Source organism: Podarcis cretensis, assembly GCF_951804945.1.
Source record: "Podarcis cretensis genome assembly, chromosome: 5".
NCBI lineage: Eukaryota > Metazoa > Chordata > Lepidosauria > Squamata > Lacertidae > Podarcis > Podarcis cretensis.
In genome coordinates this window covers 69,494,740-69,515,641 of record NC_137174.1, presented here as the reverse complement: position 1 = coordinate 69,515,641, position 20,902 = coordinate 69,494,740, and the positions used below count along the sequence as shown (strand labels likewise).

General features: G+C 42.8%; 1 protein-coding gene across 3 annotated transcripts in view; it reads left to right on the top strand.

Annotated features, from left to right (window-relative positions):
* The window catches only part of SPSB4 (splA/ryanodine receptor domain and SOCS box containing 4), a 181,907-nt gene that overhangs the window by 116,076 nt on the left and 44,929 nt on the right, over positions 1-20,902 (top strand). For 2 of the 3 annotated variants that reach the window (XM_079975935.1, XM_079975934.1), the window contains exon 2: positions 18,926-19,786. In XM_079975935.1, coding sequence (XP_079832061.1) covers positions 19,093-19,786 — 694 coding nt within the window. In that variant the 5' untranslated portion in view covers positions 18,926-19,092. Of the gene's footprint in view, positions 1-13,253; positions 13,312-18,925; positions 19,787-20,902 lie in introns of those variants that run through there. The other variant, XM_079975936.1, reaches the window with a different exon arrangement.

Below are 20,902 nucleotides of genomic sequence, written 5' to 3'. Positions count from 1 at the left end.
TTTGTGGGAGGCTGTGTGTGTAAGAGAGAAATATCCCACCTGAAAAGTTCTTTGTCCACAGATGAGCAACTGTTTTAATCTCCCGTTTGATTACAAGCTGCAATCCTTAGCGCCAATCAGCCTAGGCTCCCCCCTCCCTCCCTTTAAACAGTGCTTGCCTGCCCTCGGTGACAGAATCCATTCATAACGAGATAACACTGCATTGTGAAATGACTTATCCGGAGAGAAGAGACTGGCTGCTCCCAAAGGACTATTTTTCAGCCTTGCAACTGTTTTCATCTTTGTGTGTGTATGTGTGTGGAGGGGTAATAGATCTTCGTAGCTCAGACAGCCTGTAGCTTGTGATGCAATTTCGTTTATTTACTTTTTGCTAATGGCAGCAGGAAGTTGTGTGAGTATACACTGAGGGGGAGAAGATTGCTGCTGGTCCACGTAATTGTCATGGCTTTCATGAGAAATAGGCTTGTGGGGTTTAAAATGCAAGAATGGAAGCCATTCTTCCATTTGTGCCTGCCAGTGTCTCGTTGTTTGACCTAGGGCAACCTCTCTTTGCTCAGTTTCACCACTTGCACTTAGGGGAAAAATAATACTCCTCCCCTCCTCTCTCAAGAGCACTGAGGCTTAATTTATTAATGCATGTGAGGCACTCTGACTTTCTCAGACACTGCTGAGGAGGGAGCCCAGTGGATGGACTAGGAGCTGTGAAACGAAAAACCACAGCCCTGCATTAACTGTTTATGGGAAACAATGGAGTGCTCTCCCTGTTGCCTGTGCTCTCCCTGGACAATTGCTCCCAATGAATCTCATTATTTAATAGTTTCTTGCTACTTGGGATAATAATAGGTCTCCTACACGAATACTGGTGAGATTGTTTGCATAGCAATGTAAAGTTGAAGATAATTACAAAACATCTCCGTTGCTTGGGGCGCATGCATAATTTCCAGATAAGCAGCAGCCTTAATATCTTACAAGTAAGTGGATACTAAATTACATGCAAAAGGGCACAGGTTCTGGATAATTGCAGTGTAGATAATGGGTATTTGGGTGGATGAGGAGGTGAGTAGTTTAGACTTCAGAGGAAAGCATTAAAATGCAGGTTTTGGTTTACCTTAAAAGAAATATCATCTTGTAGCATAATGCTTGCTGAGTGAAAACTGTATCCTGCTGGTCCATGGCATTCCTTATTAACTCTGCAGACTTCTTGTGGCACGGGGCAGTGTGAGCTTGGTGTAATGGATTTTCCATGTTCCAAGAGCAGGCGACTATTTCTGTCTCCTTTTCTTCCCTAGATACTGTTTTGTCCCACTTTGTGTAGGTCAGTGTCTAACTCCCTTTGAAAGGAAACGTCTTTGTGTCCTGTTTTTGCTGGTGTTCCATCTGCTGGATTTGTCATTCTCTGGAGGAGCAAGAGTTAATTCTCCTGTTCATGGCCTGTCTCCATATTAAAGCACTTTTACCCCACTTACATCCCTGACCTGTAAGGTTGCAATTGACAGCCACAATAGGTTCACAACCTGTCTAAGCTGATCTGGGATTTATCTTTGATGTTCATGGGCAGTGATGTAGGTTTTCCAGAAACTTCTGAATTGGGATTCTTTTCCAACAGGAATGTTTGGAAAATGTTCCCATGCACATTAGGGTCATTTGCACTGGGAATCTTTCAGACTGCACTGGAAAATTTTCTGATATCATAGAGGTTGGGGGAGAGGAATCTATGACCCTAGATGTTGTTGTACTTCAACTCCCATCATCCCTAGCTAGGAGGGCTAATGCTCAGGAATGTTGGGAGTTGTAGTCCAGCAACATCTGGAGGGCTATGCCCTAAAGCAGGCATGGCTAAACTTTGCCCTCCAGCTGTTTTAGAACTATAGCTCCCATCATCCCTAGCTAACAGGACTAGTGGTCAGGGATGATGGGAACTGTAGTCCCAAAACAGCTGGAGTATGGCCATGCCTGCCCTAAAGAATGATCTAATTTAGCAACTTTATTTTACTTGTCTTTTGTAAACAAACCTAAAAACTTGCAAACTGTTGAGCTTGCCTAATAAGCTGTTTGCAGTTGGTAACTATTACTAGTAATTGTTACTGTCCTTTCTCTTTTGGCTTTGAAAAAGTAGGCATGCTTGCATGTTACATTCAACAAGTGTACAGTCTGTGTACCTGTTTACACAGATAGTTGAACCGAATGTATATTACATGTACATATTCACATGTAATATTCAATGAATGTATAGTCTGTGTACCTGTATCATTCACACAAACACTTGTGTTTAGAGAAAACATGTACCTGGGCTCAGTGTCAACATGTGAACACCAGAGAGTTGCCACCAGCTAATTTTGCTGTTCTTCTGACATTCCTTATTTGCAATCTTCGTCCATGACACGACAGACACTTCACTTTAGCACAACTCCTAAGCTATACATTTCATTATGAATGATGATGGTAAGATCCCCCAGCTTCCACTCAACTTCTGAGGAGAAAATGCTTTTCATGTGTTTGAAGTGAGGAGGGAGTATAGCTGGTGTTGCATCGGCTTAAGTTGGAATTCTCTGATACTGTGGAACTTGCAAATCCAGGCCAGCAGAGCATAGAATTAGCAGTGGCTGCTGTTCCACGGGGATCTATGGCCTCATTTTGTAATCAAGAAGCAAACCTTATTTCATTATGATTATTGGACAGGAACAAGGCCGCAATGTAGTTAATACGGGGGTTGCAAAAATGAAGGATGTCAGTATACAGCAAGCAATTAGATTATCTGAATCAGCCTTTCCCAACCTGGTACTCCGAAGATGCTAGCTGGGGTTGATGGGTGTTGTTGTCAAAAACACCTAGAGGACTCCAGGTTAGAAGTTGAAGATGGCATGGCTTATTGGTATTTAAAGCAGCTGAGATGTTGAGTTTGCACATTCTTCATGCCAGCTTTGGCTCCTGTGAATTTAACTTTAAAGGTGCCCTTTTGGATACATCTTGGCAGCAGGATTTGCCAGCTAGGTCTCTCCCCCACTGATCCCTCTGCCCTGCAGTCCTGGCTTAACTGGGCCAGACAACTGCTTGTCATCTCTTGTTTCTTGGGCACACATGCTTTTCTCATTGTTTGCTGCCATGGGATTATTCCAGCACAAACCATCTGCTCCAAGGATGTGTGGCCAATACTTTGCTTGTTGTCTGCCACCCTCTTTGTGTCTATGACTTGCATTTTCAATTACTCTTATGTGCCTGCAGAAGTCAATCACCATCTGCTTGCCCGTTCATGAGTCTCTATTTTCCTCAAATCTTGATGTGTGTCCTAACTTCTATGTTTCATTTTCCTCTTTGATGCAACAACTGTGCATTTTCAGCTTTTGCTATACTATTAGTGTAGAGCGGGGGTAGAGTTCTGCATGTTCCACTTGTTTTTGCTCCCATTTTAGTGTTCTCATTCACCTCCCCCCTTCATTGAATTTACATTCAATACATTCTGCCCCTTGCCCTCTGATCTTCCATGTTTTATTGTTCTTAGCACCATGCCATGCTAGGTTACCTTTTAAAGAAGCTTCCCCCTTTTCTGCATTACCTGGGGAAAATTCTAACTTAACGCAATGGGATTTACTTCTCAGTAGACATGCATAGGGTTACACTGAGTAGGATCACACTGTCCTTTTCTCCTGAGAAATGGTGTCTGTTTGCTTGAAGAAAGACATTGTACTAATACTTGTTTGTTGGAGGAGCTGTTGATGGTAGGGAAGATTGTCTGAAAGGTCACCTTCAGTTACTAGAAGGGTAGTTTACCATAAAGACATTTGATGTTTTTTTTCAAGAATGTAAGTGTAAGTTAAAAGTCTAGGACAAAATCTCATGGTGGGTACAAGCTAGCCAAGAATTATCTGGCTGGGCCCAATGAATTGTTAATGCCTTGTGGGAGAAAATTGTGTCAAAGGCTTTGAAAGAGGTGATGCCATGACCCCTTCTGAAGAGGCCCTCCATGGACCTTGAGATATTGGACAGCTTCCACTTTGTAGATTATTTTTCTGGGCAAAGTAATCCAGAGTGTGGTGACCAGGTAACTGCAGGCACATCTGGATAAAGTGAATTATCTTGACCCACTTCAATCTGGCCTCTGGCCCAGTTTCAGCTTTGGTTGCCCTCTCTGATGACCTTTATCAGACAGAAAAAATACTAGCCCTTTGACTCTCCTTGATCTCTTGGCAGCTTTTGATACCATGGGCCATGACACCCTCCTGAAGTAATTCGAAGGATTGGGGGCACAGTGTTATGGTGCTTCAACATAGAGAATTCCTAGCAGAGAGTAGCATTGAAGGACTCGCCCCATAGCTTTTGTGCTTAGGGTCCCACAGGATTCCATTTATGAGAATTTGAAGTGTGAAAGCCAATGATACTCAGTTAGCCATTCCTTCTGACTCAGGAGAATCTGTAGATGTGCTGGATCTAACCTGGGGTTGTTGACAGGCTAGATGAGGGTCTGTAAACTATGACTTAATCCTGATAAGACAGAGAGACACTGTATAAGCAGTTCTCATTTCTGGAGATTGGAGAGACAGCCTCCTCTGGGAAAGAGCAGAGTAGGATAGAGACTTTTACCCAAAGGGGTTTGTTTGTTTGTTATCGGTGTTTTGTGCCAACATTATTTTAGCAACTTTAGAGAAACAGGTTCCTCACTTAGGTACTGATAGTAGTAAGTAGTGAAGCCTGCCAGGCAGAGTTTTCCTTTGCTTATCTTAAATAGATAGCAGAATGATATACAACACATAATTCCCCCCCCCCCCTTTTTTTAAGTGGAGCAATAAGAGTGGAGAGCAATATGAAGGTTGTTTTCCCCAGTATTGTAAAAGCTGACTTCAGATGACACATTGTGCAAAGAGGATTGTCTGCCAGCTGAACAGACTCTGGAACACAGCTTGGCAGGAAACCAAAGAATGACACTGCATTTACAGCAATCCTCTTTTATAACCAGTTCAAATAGGGGCTTCATTCAGAATGAGGCACTGGATTGAATTCTGGGTACATCGGGCAATCAGGAGACAAGGGCAATTTAGTGTGTGGTGGGTCACACACTTACTACGATTTCAATTCGGAATACAGAACTCTTGGCTCTTTCTTTACTGTATTTTCCCATTCCATCCCTATCACAGTTGAAAAGGCATCTCTTAGTAGATGAGAGGCATAATATAGCCTTCAACTTTGCAATTCAGTCTGACAGCAATCTCTATGTTGTGGATTTTTACAAAGTCTAAATTGCAGTATGCTTAGACGGGACACCCAGAGTTATTTAGTTTTCAATTTGATGCTGTTTTGAATTAATTCAAAGCATTATTTTTCACTAAAAACCTGGCAATATCCACTGTCAAGGAGTGGCTAACCTGTATAGGATAGCAGCCGAGTGTCTTGGGTATAAGGTGACAGTGTTTTATGCCACTGCAAGGTATCTGGGTGATGCAGCTGAACTGTGCAAAAGATTGAAATAAATTAAAAAAATGTCCAGTAGCACCTTAGAGGTTCTGGGTATAAGCTTTCGTGTGCATGCACACTTCTTCAGATAGGTAGACCAACACAGCTACCTATCTGAATGTGCAAAAAATTGGTAAGATCCCTAGCTTTGTGAACGGAGAAGTAGAAAGGACAGTGCTAGTCAGCACTGTATGAACAAAGCCAGCATTGCAACTCCATCTGCAAAAGCAGGCATAGTCCCTAGCTAACGGGACCAGTGGTCAGGGATGATGGGAATCGTAGTCTCAAAACATCTGGAGGGCCGAGTTTGCCTATGCCTATGCTTGTGCAAAAGTAAGGTAAAGGGACCCCTGACCATTAAGTCCAGTCATGGCCGACTCTGGGGTTGCAGCACTCATCTCGCTTTACTGGCCAAGGGAGCCGGCGTACAGCTTCCGAGTCATGTGGCCAACATGACAAAGCCGCTTCTGGCAAACCAGAGCAGTGCACAGAAACACCATTTACCTTCCCGCCAGAGCAGTACCTATTTATCTACTTGCACTTTGATGTGCTTTGGAACTGCTAGGTTGGCAGGAGCAGGGACTGAACAACGGGAGCTCACCCTGTCATGCGGATTCGAACCGCCGACCTTCTGATCGGCAAGTCCTAGGCTCTGTGGTTTAATCCACAGCGCCACCCGCTTCCCTCCTGTGCAAAAGAGTGCACTGCAAAACATGATTTTTAACTGAAACCACATCCACACAATAGATACATTCTCTTTGTCTCTTTCACTCTTTTTCAGGAATACCCTCCTCCCCTTAGAAAACTCCAACAAACAGACTATCATGACCCTCAGTGTACACATCTCTCCTTTGTCAAAGCATGGAATAAAGTTCTCAAAACACAAGGGATGAGAATACAAATGGGAGGGAAGCACAGAGAGGATTGGAAAACAAACTGAACCAAGTCCAGTGCCAGTGGAAAAGGATGGTTCAGAGACTCAGGAGTACTGTGGTGCTTATCTTAAGCCAATTGTAGGAGAGGGCTGCTGGCTAGATCTCAGGCTGCTGACTTGGAACTTCCAGACTAGGACCAATTCAGAGGGTACTCCCACAAGGCTGCAGTTATCTCAGAGCTGATGTTGGAAGCTTATGTAGGGGGTGACTGGAGATAATGATTGTAATTAGGTTTATTGGATCATCTATCTGAATCATGGAATGTGAATGCACACCAGGTCCTGCCAGGTGGTGTGTCTGTGAGATAGACTCCCCATTGTTGGTCTGGTTTATATGATAAGCTCATTATAAATGTTACTCCTTTTGCACAGATTGCTGCTCTTTGGAAACATTTTCCTCCCCTTTTAGTAGTCTACATCAGGGCTGAGTTATGTTTTAAATTGGCCTTAAGAACCTTTGGCACAGAAGTCTGTATTTGTGCCTGTAGTTTCTGCCACCATCAGTGCAATTCTATGTGTGTCTACTCAGGTGTAAGTCCTATTGAGTTTAATGGGAGATACTTTCAGCCTAAGATTGTAGTCTTGTACACTCAATGCTATGCATGTCTCAATTTATTTAGTTCACCACAAGAAGACCACCAACGAGTCTTTCCAGGGAACTAACCCTGCAGTGAGATTCCTCAGGCAGAATGTGATACCATTCTTCCCACATCTGTTCACTGAGCTACATTCTGGGGACCAACAATGTCTTTTACATGTCTTTTACTCCCTCCCTAGAAAGTTGTGGTTGGTTCCCTCTCTTTTAAGCTTCATGTGTGTGCTTTTAGGCTTTTCACCAACATTCTAGTGTAGTTTAGTATTGGTTTATTATTATTATTATTATTATTATTATTATTATTATTATGCTGATTGTTGTGTTGGTCATTTTCTCAAGTTGCTTTGAATTTATAAAGAAACATTGGGGTAGAAATTTTGCAACAAATCTTTTCAGCAGTTACCTGCCCTGGATGCTAGTACAAAGTGAAAGACCTTACCCCTGCAGTTAGAGAAGTTGGAGGGACTGGGTCTTTCATGCCCAACAAGAGAGACAGACTTTGTTCCTCTCTTAGCTTTTCTGGAATCCATAGAGAAATTGTGAGACACAGTCACTTTCTCACATCATTGGACTTTAGACCATTAGAAGGAATAAGAACTAACTTCACTGCTTCTGGGGTTTTTCAAAGCCTAACATGAAGTGCAAGACAGACTCAGAACTCCCACAGCATCCTCCATCAGGGATGCAGGATTTGTGGCCTTCCAGATGTTGCTGTACTGAAACGTCCATTATCACTGAACATTTGCTGGGGATGATGTCCAGTGACATCGGAAGAGACACAGGCTACACATCTCTTTTCTGTGTACCAGGAGCCTGGGATAAATTTGCATGATGTGTGTGAAGTTGGGGTGACCACAAATTATAGATAGCTGCTAAGGTTGCCAAAATTTGGGCCCTGTCTACAGTATACTAGTGTTTTCCAAGTATTTGTCAATAGATAATTATTTACTAATAAATAATTTACTATATGCAAATACAAATCCAATACTGCTTCACTGACATGTATTTTGAAAACTTAGGCAGTTGTATATGCCCTTCAGAGTTCTCATAATATGGCAAATTTTGCACTCTAGGTCCAACATTAAGGGAAAAGGTCTTGACAGTCAAAATCTTTCTAGCAAAAGCGGTGAAGGAGGAAGTCCTATCAGAGAAGTAAAATGTGATAGCTGCAGTGACCTATCACCAAACAGTTGTGGACGTTCCAGGTCCCTTCTGGTGTACCAAAAATCTCATTTTGTGTAGGCTTCAGGAAAATCTCATGTCCTCCTATAATGTTCCATATACTCAGATGTCCTCCAGTTGTACTGTTCTTTCCAAGAAACATAACATAACTAGAGACAAAATACTCTTGATTATGATAGAAGGGCTAAGTGCTTTATCACAGTTACACTTTTTTTTATTTCCTGGAAGTTCTAGTATGAGCGGAGTTTGTAAATATGGGCATGGTTTAGTTGCTGATAAATTGAACAACTTGCATCTGTTTAATTTGTTGTGCTTTCTGTTTGCTTAAATATTTTGTTGTGGCCTGTGGCTAAATCAGTTAACTTTCTAATGCTAATAGATATCCCCTGTGCTTAAACTTTCCACATTTCCACACAGACACTTGCACCTTTTTAATGAAATAAAGCTGCTCTGTATGAAATAGAAAGTTTTATGTGCATCACTTCCAAATGTTCTGTTTTAAATTACAGAGGTTTAAATATGTGGTGGCACTTCATATTACAAGACACGCTTGGCTTCTCCAGCAGCTATTTAAAAATGTTCATGTCTTATTCAATGTATTATTAGTGTACTTTGTTATCTATCAAACCTTGTCTAGGAACTTTGTAGGAGTTCTATAGAAGCAAGTAAAATTTTGGCCACATAAATTGCGTATGAACTTTTGCAGATAAATAGAATCTTAATATTTGTATTGCATGCTTTCCCCAAATAATGCAAGGCAGATTGTCTGGTCTCTGCCTTCCTCTTCACAATATCCCTTCAAATGGTCTTTAATAACAGACTGAAATGGTGGAATGGTCCAATCATACTTCATGGGGCAAGTTGTTCCATAACCAGTGTTCAAAATTACCCAGGTGCCAGGCACATTTTACACCAGGCTATTGGTCAAGTGCAACCAAGTGAAGATGCCTAGGGACCTAAATGGTGCCTCATATATCCATCATCTGGAGGTGCATGCCTGTGGATCACTGGATCTTGACTGTTTCACTCACATCCTTGGAATTCTATCCACTCCACTCACAGTTGTGAGGAACATTCTCACAACGAATGGCCTGGGTCACCATTAAAAAAAGAGAGAGGTAGAAATAGGCCAATATATATTTGGATCCACCTGGTGGTATTATTAGCACTGCATTTGAACCAGCCTAAGGATGCAGATGGTGCTGTGGTCTAAACCACAGAGCCTAGGGCTTGTCGATCAAGAGGTCGGCGGTTTGAATCCCCCTGACGGGGTGAGCTCCCATTGCTCGGTCCCTGCTCCTGCCAACCTAGCAGTTCGAAAGCACGTCACAGTGCAAGTAGATAAATAGGTACCGCTCTGACGGGAAGGTAAACAGTATTTCCGCCAGAAGCGGCTTAGTCATGCTGACCACATGACCTGGTAAACTATGTGGAGAAACGTTGGCTCCCTCGGCCAGTAAAGCGAGATGAATGCCGCAACCCCAGAGTCGTCTGCGACTGGACCTAACGGGGGGTACCTTTTCCTTTAAGGACTAACCAGCCTGTTTCCGGTCTCCTAGGGGCCTTCCTAAATAGGCAGCTGCTGAATAAATTGTTAACAACTTTCAAGGGTTCATATTAATTTACTCATATAAATTTGTTGTCAAATCCAAATATTTGATGTCTGCTCTTATGCTTGGCTACTCAAAAATAAGTCCCACTGAATTCATTGAGGATAACTCTATACTGTGGGATTATTGTGGTTGTAAATGATTTTGTCTCACCCTTCAGTTTAGTGAGAGGCCAGGTGGGAGATATAGATAGATAGATAGATAGATAGATAGATAGATAGATAGATAGATAGATAGATAGATAATGCCTTATCTCGTGACCTTCAGAAACCTTAATTTGTCTTCAGTGGTACAGTTGGTTCTTCTGAAAAAATAGTTTGCCAAAGAAAATTCTGTTAGATTGTGTTAAGGCGCTACTGTGGCTTTTAGTTGTGCTCTTTAATGTTTGTGGTTTTTGAGTCTTTTTGCAGGACTGCAGTAGAAACAAATCAAGAGCATGAATCTTCAGAGAAACATGATACTAAGCTGTAAATCCTCAGCAGCAACTAATGTGTAGAATCCATTCAGACTCCATTCACGTTCTTATAATTGAAATTCTCTTAAGAGTGTTGCCCCATAGCATAAAGAGATCTCTACTCTCCCAGCCCCCTTTACCACCTAAGTCTTTTTTAGCCATTGTGGTGCTGAAAGCTATTGTCACATAATCAACAGATGATGGTAGAACTTGGAAAGTTAAGAATGCCAGGTCTCAGTGGGGTGTATTCTTGCCTTTTGTCATTGGCAAACTAATCAACCTCATTTTGAGTGCTTGGCTGAATTATAATACTTCCTCCAAATTATACTAGCAAGCCTCTTCCTCAGGGAACAATGTGCAATCCCTTAATCTCTCTCATACAATTGGCAGCTCTCTTCAATGTTAAGAGTATCACTCTTTAATGAAAGCATATTATTCACCAGTTTCTACTTTCCATTTTTGCTGAGGGTATTGCCTTTACTAAAGGGTAAAATCTACCATAATCTGCATGCCCCTGTGTGAGAGACTTGGAAGTTGAGGTGCAAAAGTGTTTTAAAAAGCCAAAGACATAATAGTAATTAAAAAGCAACAACAAACCCATAACTGTATCCTCTGCCACTGTACATGGCAAAATATTATTGAGGATAACTGAGTCAGACTTTTAGCTTTCATTTTCAGGAGATAGGAGCTAGTTGCTCTCCAAAATACGTAGGTAGCATTATAGGAAAACAGAACTATGATTCTAGACCTTGCAAGTACACAAACTTCCACTTTTAATATCATACCATAACAAGACAGTATAGAAGGGTATACTCATTGTCAAAGCTGCCCAAGGTCCCAGCTCACAGAGGACCAACGCGAGGTCGTGGTTATATACAAAAGTCTTTATTGAAGTTCAGTTTCCATTCCAAAGCCGTAGCGCGCAGCTCTACGTCTTAAACCCTAGACCGCCGAAGTTCCGTCTGAGTCTCCTCCCCCTAGACACCAGTTTAAGACTCTAGCCTTACTCCACCTTTTCTGTTGTTCCTTCCTCCTCTGGGTCCGTCTGCCCGCCGGGGTGTTGCCCTTTCTGGACTCTTCTGATGCTGAAGAGTCCCCGGATTCTTCCCCCTGCCTCCGGCGTGCTTTAGGACCTGGCTCCCAATCCGAGCTCCCTGCTGTCCCCCGCGCCTGTACATTTGAACTTGGCGCGTGCGCCCACCCGGCCACCTTCCTCCTGACCGTTACACTGCTCCTGTCACTGCTTCCCCCTTCGGGGGGGCTAGCTGGATCTGACTTCCCCTCCGTTCCCTCACTCAGCGATAGGGGCGTGGTCAGCCCTGACTCATGGGACTCTTCCCCCCCTGCTACGCTCTGGTGGGGAAACTGGTCCCGATCTCCAGCTGCTGCTTTGGGAGTCGCTGCTGGCCCCTAGCTTCTGGTGCGTCCCTCCCGGGACCCCCCTTGCCCTGGCCATCGGAGCCCCCTTCTGTGAATCTTCCGATTCGCTGGAGAGGCTCATGGAATCTCTCGGGCCACTGTCATCTTCCCCTACGCTGCCCTCAGATTCTTCCCCTTCGCTCTCCATCTCCCCTCTTCCCTGTGCTTCTGCTCCTGAGCCCCTGACACTCATATTTTTCAAAACTGAGAAATAAATAAAGTGGACAGATTCAACCCCTTTATTATAAATGAACAAGCATTGTCTAGACACAGAATAGAGTTAATAATTGGAGGAGAGACCTCAATGTTTTCAATATCTGCCAATACAATACTTGAAGAGTATTTTACCAAAAGCACTTGGTCCAACATACATGGTTGGGAAACTTACAACTGGAGAAAACAAAACTGGAAAAGGTACTAACAAATGGGGAAACTAAAGGGCTGTTAGTTAAGTTTTTTGCTTTAATATGAAACTTTTACAATAAGATGAACAGATTTAAAGGTCATTGTGACAGGGATCTGGGAGCTTCCATTTGTGTAGAAAAACACGGTAATGCTAGTATATTGTTGGGCAACAGGAATTTAGGAAAAGGTAGCCTGTGGCAACAAGAGTTTTAACCCAGCTGTAGTCAAACCATGACAATACAATTAAACGGGCTTCTTCTGCATCCTAACCTGTTGCCAAACTAGTCTGCTGCCAAATTTGGATATGGAGCATTGAGGCTTAATTTATGAAATCACAAAGGAATCATTAGTTTGTTGAGAGGTCATATGGTTGAGGTGATAATTTTACAATGCTCATAATTATACTTTTCATGTATCATTATTCCATTTTTATACATACGATTCCTTCAGGCCATCTCCATATGTCTGACGGTTCAATTGAGTGTTTGGATGCTACAGCATTTGCTTTCTAAGAAAAAATTATTTGTCTTTACAAGGCAAGGTTGTGACCTTTTTTCTGGGCCTGTTCTCGGAGCAGATTAGTTACACCTGACTTAAATTAACATTCCAGATGTCTCAGTAATAATGTCAGTTCCTGAAATATTTCTGGTAGTTTATATTACTGGTGTGCTGTGTCTTGTGTATCCCCCAGCCCTTTGTGGTTCCTTTCCCCACTATTTTGAGTTGTACAGATTTTTGGTTTCGCTTTAGCATTGCACATAATTTCGAAATGGTGTGAGGGACAATAGTATTAGTTCTGTTTTGGGGGTTGGTGGGGGTATATGCTTATGAGGAGAGAGTGAAGAGAAAGGTTTCACACACACACCCTTATAACACTTGGACTCAAGGTCATCCACATGAAGCTGACTGGCAGCGATTCAGGACAAACAAAAGGAAGCAGTTCTTCATACAGCACATAGTTAACTTATGGAATTTGCTGGCACCAGCGAATGATCATCATCTTGGATGCCTTGAAAGAGAGCTTTAGACAAATTTGGAAGGTAAAGCTATTAGTGGCTACGAGTTGCCTTTGAATGTCAGTCATTGGGGAAGCAACAACAAGAGAGAACTGTGGTCCTCATGTTCTCCTTGTGACTTCCCAAAGGCGTTTGAAAGAGGCATGCCTTCCCAGAAGCTTACCTGAAGAAATTCCTCCCTCATACCAGCCTGTTGCTGCTTCAAAGTCATAATCAGAGGCTGTCGACGGTGCAGTTTGACCAGACCGAAGGTTCTTTTAAAGAGAAGGGCCCCTTGCATTTTCACTCTTAACATTCAGAAGTGACTCATTCCAGACTAAAAGCCATTGCTTCTAAAAGCAACCACAGTCCTGCAACGTGACAGTTCTGTGTCGGAGAGGAATAAAGTGTGTTGGCAGAGATGAATTGTGCTCTGGTGGCTTCGGTAGTACCGCCCTGCTGAATTCTCTGCATGGCACATCCATTCTTGTTTGAACTCTTCCCCGCTTCCCACCCTTTTGACTGCCTTTAATTAATCGCCTCTCTTTTTCTCTATCTGAATGTGTAGAATGGGAAGGATACCATGCCTGCTACTGCCTTTAAGAAGACCTGAAAGATAGAAATGGTGTGCAAATTGGTTTGCACAAATAATGTCACTCGTGTGAACAATGAGAGCTGCCCTTGAACTGGCATATGTATGAGCCTACAGAAGGGGGGGGGGGACTTTTCTACAGAAGTATCAAGTTGATAGGCTTTGGGAGGGGTGGTGGTCAGAGCATGCAGGGTTGAGTAAGGAATGATAAAAGGGGTCCTTCTTGGGTCAAGGAAGAGTTTCCCTTTGCCATGTTAGATAGCTGGGATAGCTCAGTTAGTAGAGCATAAGACTCTTTAATCTCAGGGTCATGGCTCTGAGTGCCCCGTTGGGCAAAAGGGACACGGTTGGCGCTGTGGTCTAAACCACTGAGCCTCTTGGGCTTGCCAATCAGAAGGTTGGCAGTTCAAATCCCCGCGACAGGGTGAGCTCCTGTTGCTCTGTCCTAGCTCCTGCCAACCTAGCAGTTCAAAAGCACGCCAGTGCAAGTAGATAAGTAGGTACTGCTGTGGTGGGAAGGTAAACAGCGTTTCCATGCGCTCTGGTTTCTGTCACGGTGTCCCGTTGTGCCAGAAGTGGTTTAGTCCTGCTGGCCACATGACCCAGAAAGCTGTCTGTAGACAAATGCCAGCTCCCTTGGCCTGAAAGCGAGCTGAGCATTGCAACGCCACAGTCGCCTTTGACAGAACTTAACTGTCCACGGGTCCTTTACCTGCCCCATTGGGCAAAAGTTTCCTGCATTGCAGGGGGTTGAACTTGATGCCCCTCATGGTCCCTTCCAACTCCTACAGTTCTGTGATTCTGTGTATGCTTAGGTCCACCCTGAGCAAGAGATTCCACTGTGAGGTTCTCTTTTCATAGGAAGGCTTTTATGCAAGGAGTCCTCCAGAAGTTTTAGACTGCAGCTCCCATCATTTGTGACCATTAGGTGCTCTGGTTGTGGCTGGTAGGATTATACTCCAAAACATCTGGAGAGCACTAGTGGGACCAGGCTGGGTAAGCGTTGTGGGCATATCGGGCGAGTGGGTGGAAACATCAGCTCTTCTCTAAAACAGTTATTTACAATACTGTAGTAGTGAGGGATTTGTGTGTGTAAACAGGGAGGGTGTTGTTTGTTTCATTGAAAAAGGAAAACCAGGTGCCTGGGCAAGTAAAAATAGTAAGAAAAACATAACACGTCCAAACCCCTGGTATCTCTATATGGAATCATTCTGCTATCCATTCAATATCTCTGTATTGTTTTATTTGCTGCAAATCAAAGAGTGTATCTAATTTGATGTTTAGAAATGATCATAACTAGATCTGCAAATGTTTTCCGGATGTTTTCAGTAGCGTTGTGTGTTGCAGGAAGTCTGACATGCTTATCTTGTCCCAGTATCAGGCTGCATTTTTTTTAACGGTGAAATAGAATCTCCCCAACTTAATTTTTCGGGTAAGATTTCAATTTAACTGTTAGTGCGGAGAATAACATTCTTTAATGTCTTGGCAGCTCCACTGAGAGTGCTGGAAAGTGAAACTGACACTCTTTTTCCGGCTAGGCTTTGGCTTGCTCACTGCTGGGTGCATGCCATGCTTTTAATCTGACCATTTCCCAGCTATGTGGGGGATGCTTGTGAAACCATTACAGAAATATTTCTGCCTCCTACAGGAGTTAATGGGTTTTTTTCTCAAAAAAGTAAGGCTGCAGTCCTATACATGATTACCCAGCAGTTCATCTTGTTGATCACAGAGAGGCTGACTTCTGAGTAAACATGCACAGGCTTCTGCAATGAATCAGTTTCTTTCAGCAGAGCTAACCAGAGTGTTAGTGCCCTGTTCATTTGCCACTGTGTTCAGTTTATGTGAGGTGGCCAGTAGTACACGGCTTCTGTAAATGCCAAAAGTTAACCAGAAACATAAAATGTTTTGGCAGAGAAATGGGAATTTGGATGTGTCTTGAGCAAATTACCATGCCTTAAAAACAACAACCAGTAAAGGCATGAACTTGGCATGTAATATAGGATAACTTTTAAAGTATGCTTTTGCAATTTGCAAGTGAATCAGGAGGAGATTGTTTAACATGCACCATGTGTAAATATTCCTAATTGTGTACATCAATTTTTTTTTTTGCATTCTGTATTGCAAAAGGTCAGGAAGGGAGCTGATCACAATGCTGTTAGTCAGGCAGGCTTGCCCTTTGGCTTACCTTTGGTACTATGAATTGTATCCCACAATGGAGGAAAACTGAATATTGATTTCTGGGCATACTCTCTTCCATTCCCGCTTCAGTTTATTGGGAAGAATTTGTATTTGTTTGAGCTCATGCCATTGAAACGAACTTGGAGGAATCACATAGCCTCTTTCCCTCTCTCCCATAATAGAAGAAGAATTATAAATGTGCAAGGCTTTGTGTGTGTGGCAGAGTTAGCCGCTTGTATCCTTCCATCAGCATCGCATATTGGCAATCTTGTTAAGAAGCTATAAACTGCTATGCCAGTTGTTCTCCTCCAGAGACTATAGGCGGCATGAAGGTTTGCAAGGAATTCTATATCTACTAACCTCTTTGTGTGTTCATGTGTGAAGGCATTTCTAGTTGTGAGCATTTTCTAGCCTTACCTTCACTTTCATTGTCTAGAGTCCTGGAGCAGATTGTTTTTGCAGTGTGAGCACTAGAGAACGGGTTAGGAAATGTGCTGAGATCGCTGCCACTTTTCTGTGGCCCAAGGATTTCTCCACCATGAAAAGCTTTGCAAAAAATAACTGCTTTAAAGAAAAATAACTGCTAAGTCACTCTTAGACACATAGTGGCTTATAAGAGAAAGAAGAGACACAAGAGCAGTTGAGAGTTCTCTAACTTTAGAGGTGTGTACCATCAATATCAGGGGATGCTGGTGGCGCTGTGGTCTAAACCACAGAGCCTAGGGCTTGCCGATCAGAAGGTCATCGGTTCAAATCCCCTCGATGGGGTGAGCTCCTGTTGTTCGGTCCCAGCTCTGGCCCACCTAGCAGTTTGAAAGCACGTCAAGTGCAAGTAGATAAATAGGTACTGCTTTGGCAGGAAGGTAAACGGCGTTTCCGTGTGCTGCTCTGGTTTTGCCAGAAGCGGCTTAGTTATGCTGGCCACATGACCTGGAAGCTGTCTGCAGACAAATGCTGGCTCCCTCGGCCTATAGAGCGAGATGAGCACGCAACCCCAGAGTCGTCTGCGACTAGACCTAATGGTCAGGGGTACCTTTACCTTTACCATCAGTATCAATATCTAATGATGCTTGCTACCTGGTTCAAAGCCAATGAAGTGGTTCTGTATGTGCACTGGGGAAATGTTTTCACTTCTTGAAGCAGCTCCATACATTTTATGGAATTATACTCTGAAGTATGTTGCCTTTTCGAAGATGCTTATGGGGGCCTTCTGTCAGGTGATGCTCAGCCCTCTTTTGCCTCAGATGCAGGTTGAAAATTTCTTGGATTCCTGAAAGGCTGCCATAGTACTTTTCAATATACTTTGAGATGCTCTGAAATCATATTTAGAAGTAGTTATCGAAGGCATTCAACTCAGTCCATTCAAGGTCACCAAAGATAATGATTTTTTCAATATTAGATGGCCATCTCCCTTAACTCACCAGCTATTGGTTTCTTGAACAAGATACAACATCAAATTGTGATGATACTGAATGTAATGTATGTGTGTGTGAACACTTAAATACAGTGGACACTCGGGTTGCGAATGTGATCTGTGTGGAATGCACATTCGCAACCCGCAGCGTTCACAACCCATGTCTGCATATGTGCAGGTTGTGATTTGGTGCTTCTGCGCATGTTCAAAGTTTCAATTTTGCGCTTCTGTGCATGCGCAACCACCAAAACCTGGAAGTAACCCGTTCTAGTACTTCCGGGTTTTGGTGGTCCGCAACCTGAAAAAACACAATCTGAAGCGGCTGTAACCTGAGGTATGACTGTACATTTCATGACTTTACTGCTTGCTTTAATAAAAATGCTCTGTTTAAGTTGCTATGAAGACTTCATGCATGGGGACTTTGCATGCTTGCATATTATTATTCAGCAGCCTTCTAATAACCTAGCCAAGAATTTGCCTAGCTTCAGTTAAGTACACAGTCTTTTAACACATGACATTATACAGTTTGTAAACCAGCCTTCTGTGTTGGGAGTATTCTTTCCTGTCTAGATGAGATTTTGGCATTGTTTACGTGCAGCCTTGGTGAAATTGACTTCTGGTGCTTTACTGTTGGGCATTCAGAATTGCTGTTGTGTGAATATACATCACTTGAAGTCTGGAAACTTAAGACATGTAGCTTTCTTTTGAGCTGTGTGAACATTGCAACCTTTTGAGAGGGTGTCCTTAAACACACACACAGAGCTGTCTTAGCATACAACTTGTGGCTCATTGTGGCTCCCTAGCACAAATACAAGTGAATATTCAGTGTTTCTTTTTCAACAAGATGGTTAATGTAATGCACCATCGAAAAGCATGTTGGATGGGAAATACCTCATGTCAAAGACCCATGGATTTTTGGCATGGTATGTAGCCTAAATAAATACATTTGCAGGCAGTATCCTGCTCAGGCTTTTCAACATAGTAGCAGCACCACTTAACACCTCCATTTGTATTTTCAAACCAAACAATCCACAGGATGGGCTGGTCAAAAGACGTTTCAGAACCATAAGCATTTGTTAAATCTCTCCAGCTTCCTTTTCAGAAGCCCATCACAAATCGTAAAACAAGTTTTGCCGTATATATTTATTTAAGGGGCATGACTTTTTTTAAAAAAAGGTGAAGTATCAAGTTTCACAGCTGTTTGCTATCATCCAGGGATACCTTCCAGCTATGCTAGTCTGGGTTCCTTTACAAGGTATTCGGATTAGAAAGGCAGATTTAGAAAAGAGAAATGCTAGAGGTAAAAAGCTTGCCGAAAGAATTTCTTTTTGAAGCACTATAAAGAAGCACAAGTGAAAATGGATGGTCTCATGCATACCTGATAATGAAGAGAAAAGCTCTTGTACAACGTGACAGCGCTGACTAGACTATATGGGTGGAAGGGCAAAAGGTGTGGAATGTCTGTGTCTATTATGAAAAGACGGAAATTGCTGTCTGTATTTGGAACACTGCAGGCTCAATATATCCTGCTGACAGTCTGGCTAGTGGCCGCTGTTGTACAAAGCCCATGAAGCCGAGAATTGTCAGTTCTTCATTTTAAAACAACTTGGCACCAATCATAGAAAATTTTAGGAATACATATGTGGGTTATAAGTTGACTGCTTTTTAACTGGAGACTCTCTCTACTTTTTCTCCCCCCTAGGAGTGTATTCTCAGAAAACATTGGCTCTAGACGGGTCCAGAAGGCAAGAGTAAATCCAGTCTACATGCACAGAGTCCACTGGCTCAGCTTGAAAGTGTTTTCATGAGTTAACACTGGGACCAGATCCACCCTTCGTTCCCTGCAGCCAAGCAATCTGCAGCCAAGCAATGGGCCAAAAAATCTCAGGGAGCATAAAGTCTGTCGATGTTCGGGAACCCCCTTACAGACCTGTTAAAAGAGAACTGAGGGGTCCAGATTTCTGCAAGCCTGCAAGATTGGATATGTTGCTGGATATGCCCCCGGCCCATTTGGAGGTCCAGTACAAGCACGCTTGGAACAATGAAGACCGATCCTTAAATATATTTGTGAAGGAAGATGACAAACTGACATTTCACAGACATCCGGTAGCCCAAAGCACAGACTGCATCCGAGGCAAAGTTGGGTATACGAGGGGCCTACATGTTTGGCAGATCCACTGGCCCGCCAGGCAGCGAGGAACACACGCTGTGGTTGGAGTGTCAACGGCAGAAGCGCCTTTGCATTCTGTAGGATATACGTCGTTGGTTGGTAGCAATAATGAGTCATGGGGCTGGGACCTTGGGCGCAACAAACTTTATCACAACTGCAAAAATCAGCCTGGGGTGACATATCCCGTATTTTTGGAACCAGACGAGTCTTTTGTACTCCCAGACTCCTTACTGGTGGTTTTGGATATGGATGAAGGGACGCTTAGCTTCATTGTGGATGGACAGTACCTCGGAGTGGCCTTCAGGGGACTAAAAGGGAAAAAACTCTATCCTATAGTCAGTGCGGTATGGGGGCACTGTGAAATCACAATGAGATACATCAACGGACTTGATCGTAAGTGTTCCACCACACTTCTGATTTCTTTTTCCCAAACACCTAAACATGTTTCTAGCTTTGCCAGCTTAACAGTTTTCTTCCATACTGAATGTGCAGTCGGGGAGAAGTTGCACCTGCCTGTCCTGTAACCTTCTGGTGAAATAAGGTCATGTGGGTGATGGTGCTGCCGATATCTGTAATTTGCAGCTGTAGTAAGATGAGTGTGCTGGGCTCACAAATATCTAAAATGACTGTAGCACCTACCTCATGTTGCCGCAGTTCTGTCCTCCTTTTTTTCAGGCTAGAAACTCTGTGGAATTAATGTGTGAGTATTATTTTATGCTTTTGTGGTTTTAAGCTTCTTTTTTAGAAGTATGCAAAAATGTAGATTAGCAGTGGAAGTTTTAATTATGGAGTATCAGGTTTTTTAATGTTTGCAGACTGGGTTCTTGTTGAATTGATGATGGAATGCCTTGCAAAACTATATTCTTCAAAGTCAGGCTTGAAAACTGGGTTCTGATCTGTCCACTTTTTGAGATCTCTGTAAAAACACTTTGTGTTATATAGAAGCAGCTTTCCCATTCATTAGGCAGGAGCAAAGATTTATAGCTCTGGAGTACAGTTGAAGATAGATGGGCTGTGACCCTCCTCTTGGACAGGATTGCACCTGTGTTTGTACAGTGTTACACTTACAGCTGGTGCTTCATACATTAAATCAGGGATGGCCAATGTTGTGCCCTCCAGATGCTGCTTCACTGCAACTCACAAATATCTAAAATGACTGTAGCACCTACCTCATGTTGCCGCAGTTCTGTCCTCCTTTTTTTCAGGCTAGAAACTCTGTGGAATTAATGTGTGAGTATTATTTTATGCTTTTGTGGTTTTAAGCTTCTTTTTTAGAAGTATGCAAAAATGTAGATTAGCAGTGGAAGTTTTAATTATGGAGTATCAGGTTTTTTAATGTTTGCAGACTGGGTTCTTGTTGAATTGATGATGGAATGCCTTGCAAAACTATATTCTTCAAAGTCAGGCTTGAAAACTGGGTTCTGATCTGTCCACTTTTTGAGATCTCTGTAAAAACACTTTGTGTTATATAGAAGCAGCTTTCCCATTCATTAGGCAGGAGCAAAGATT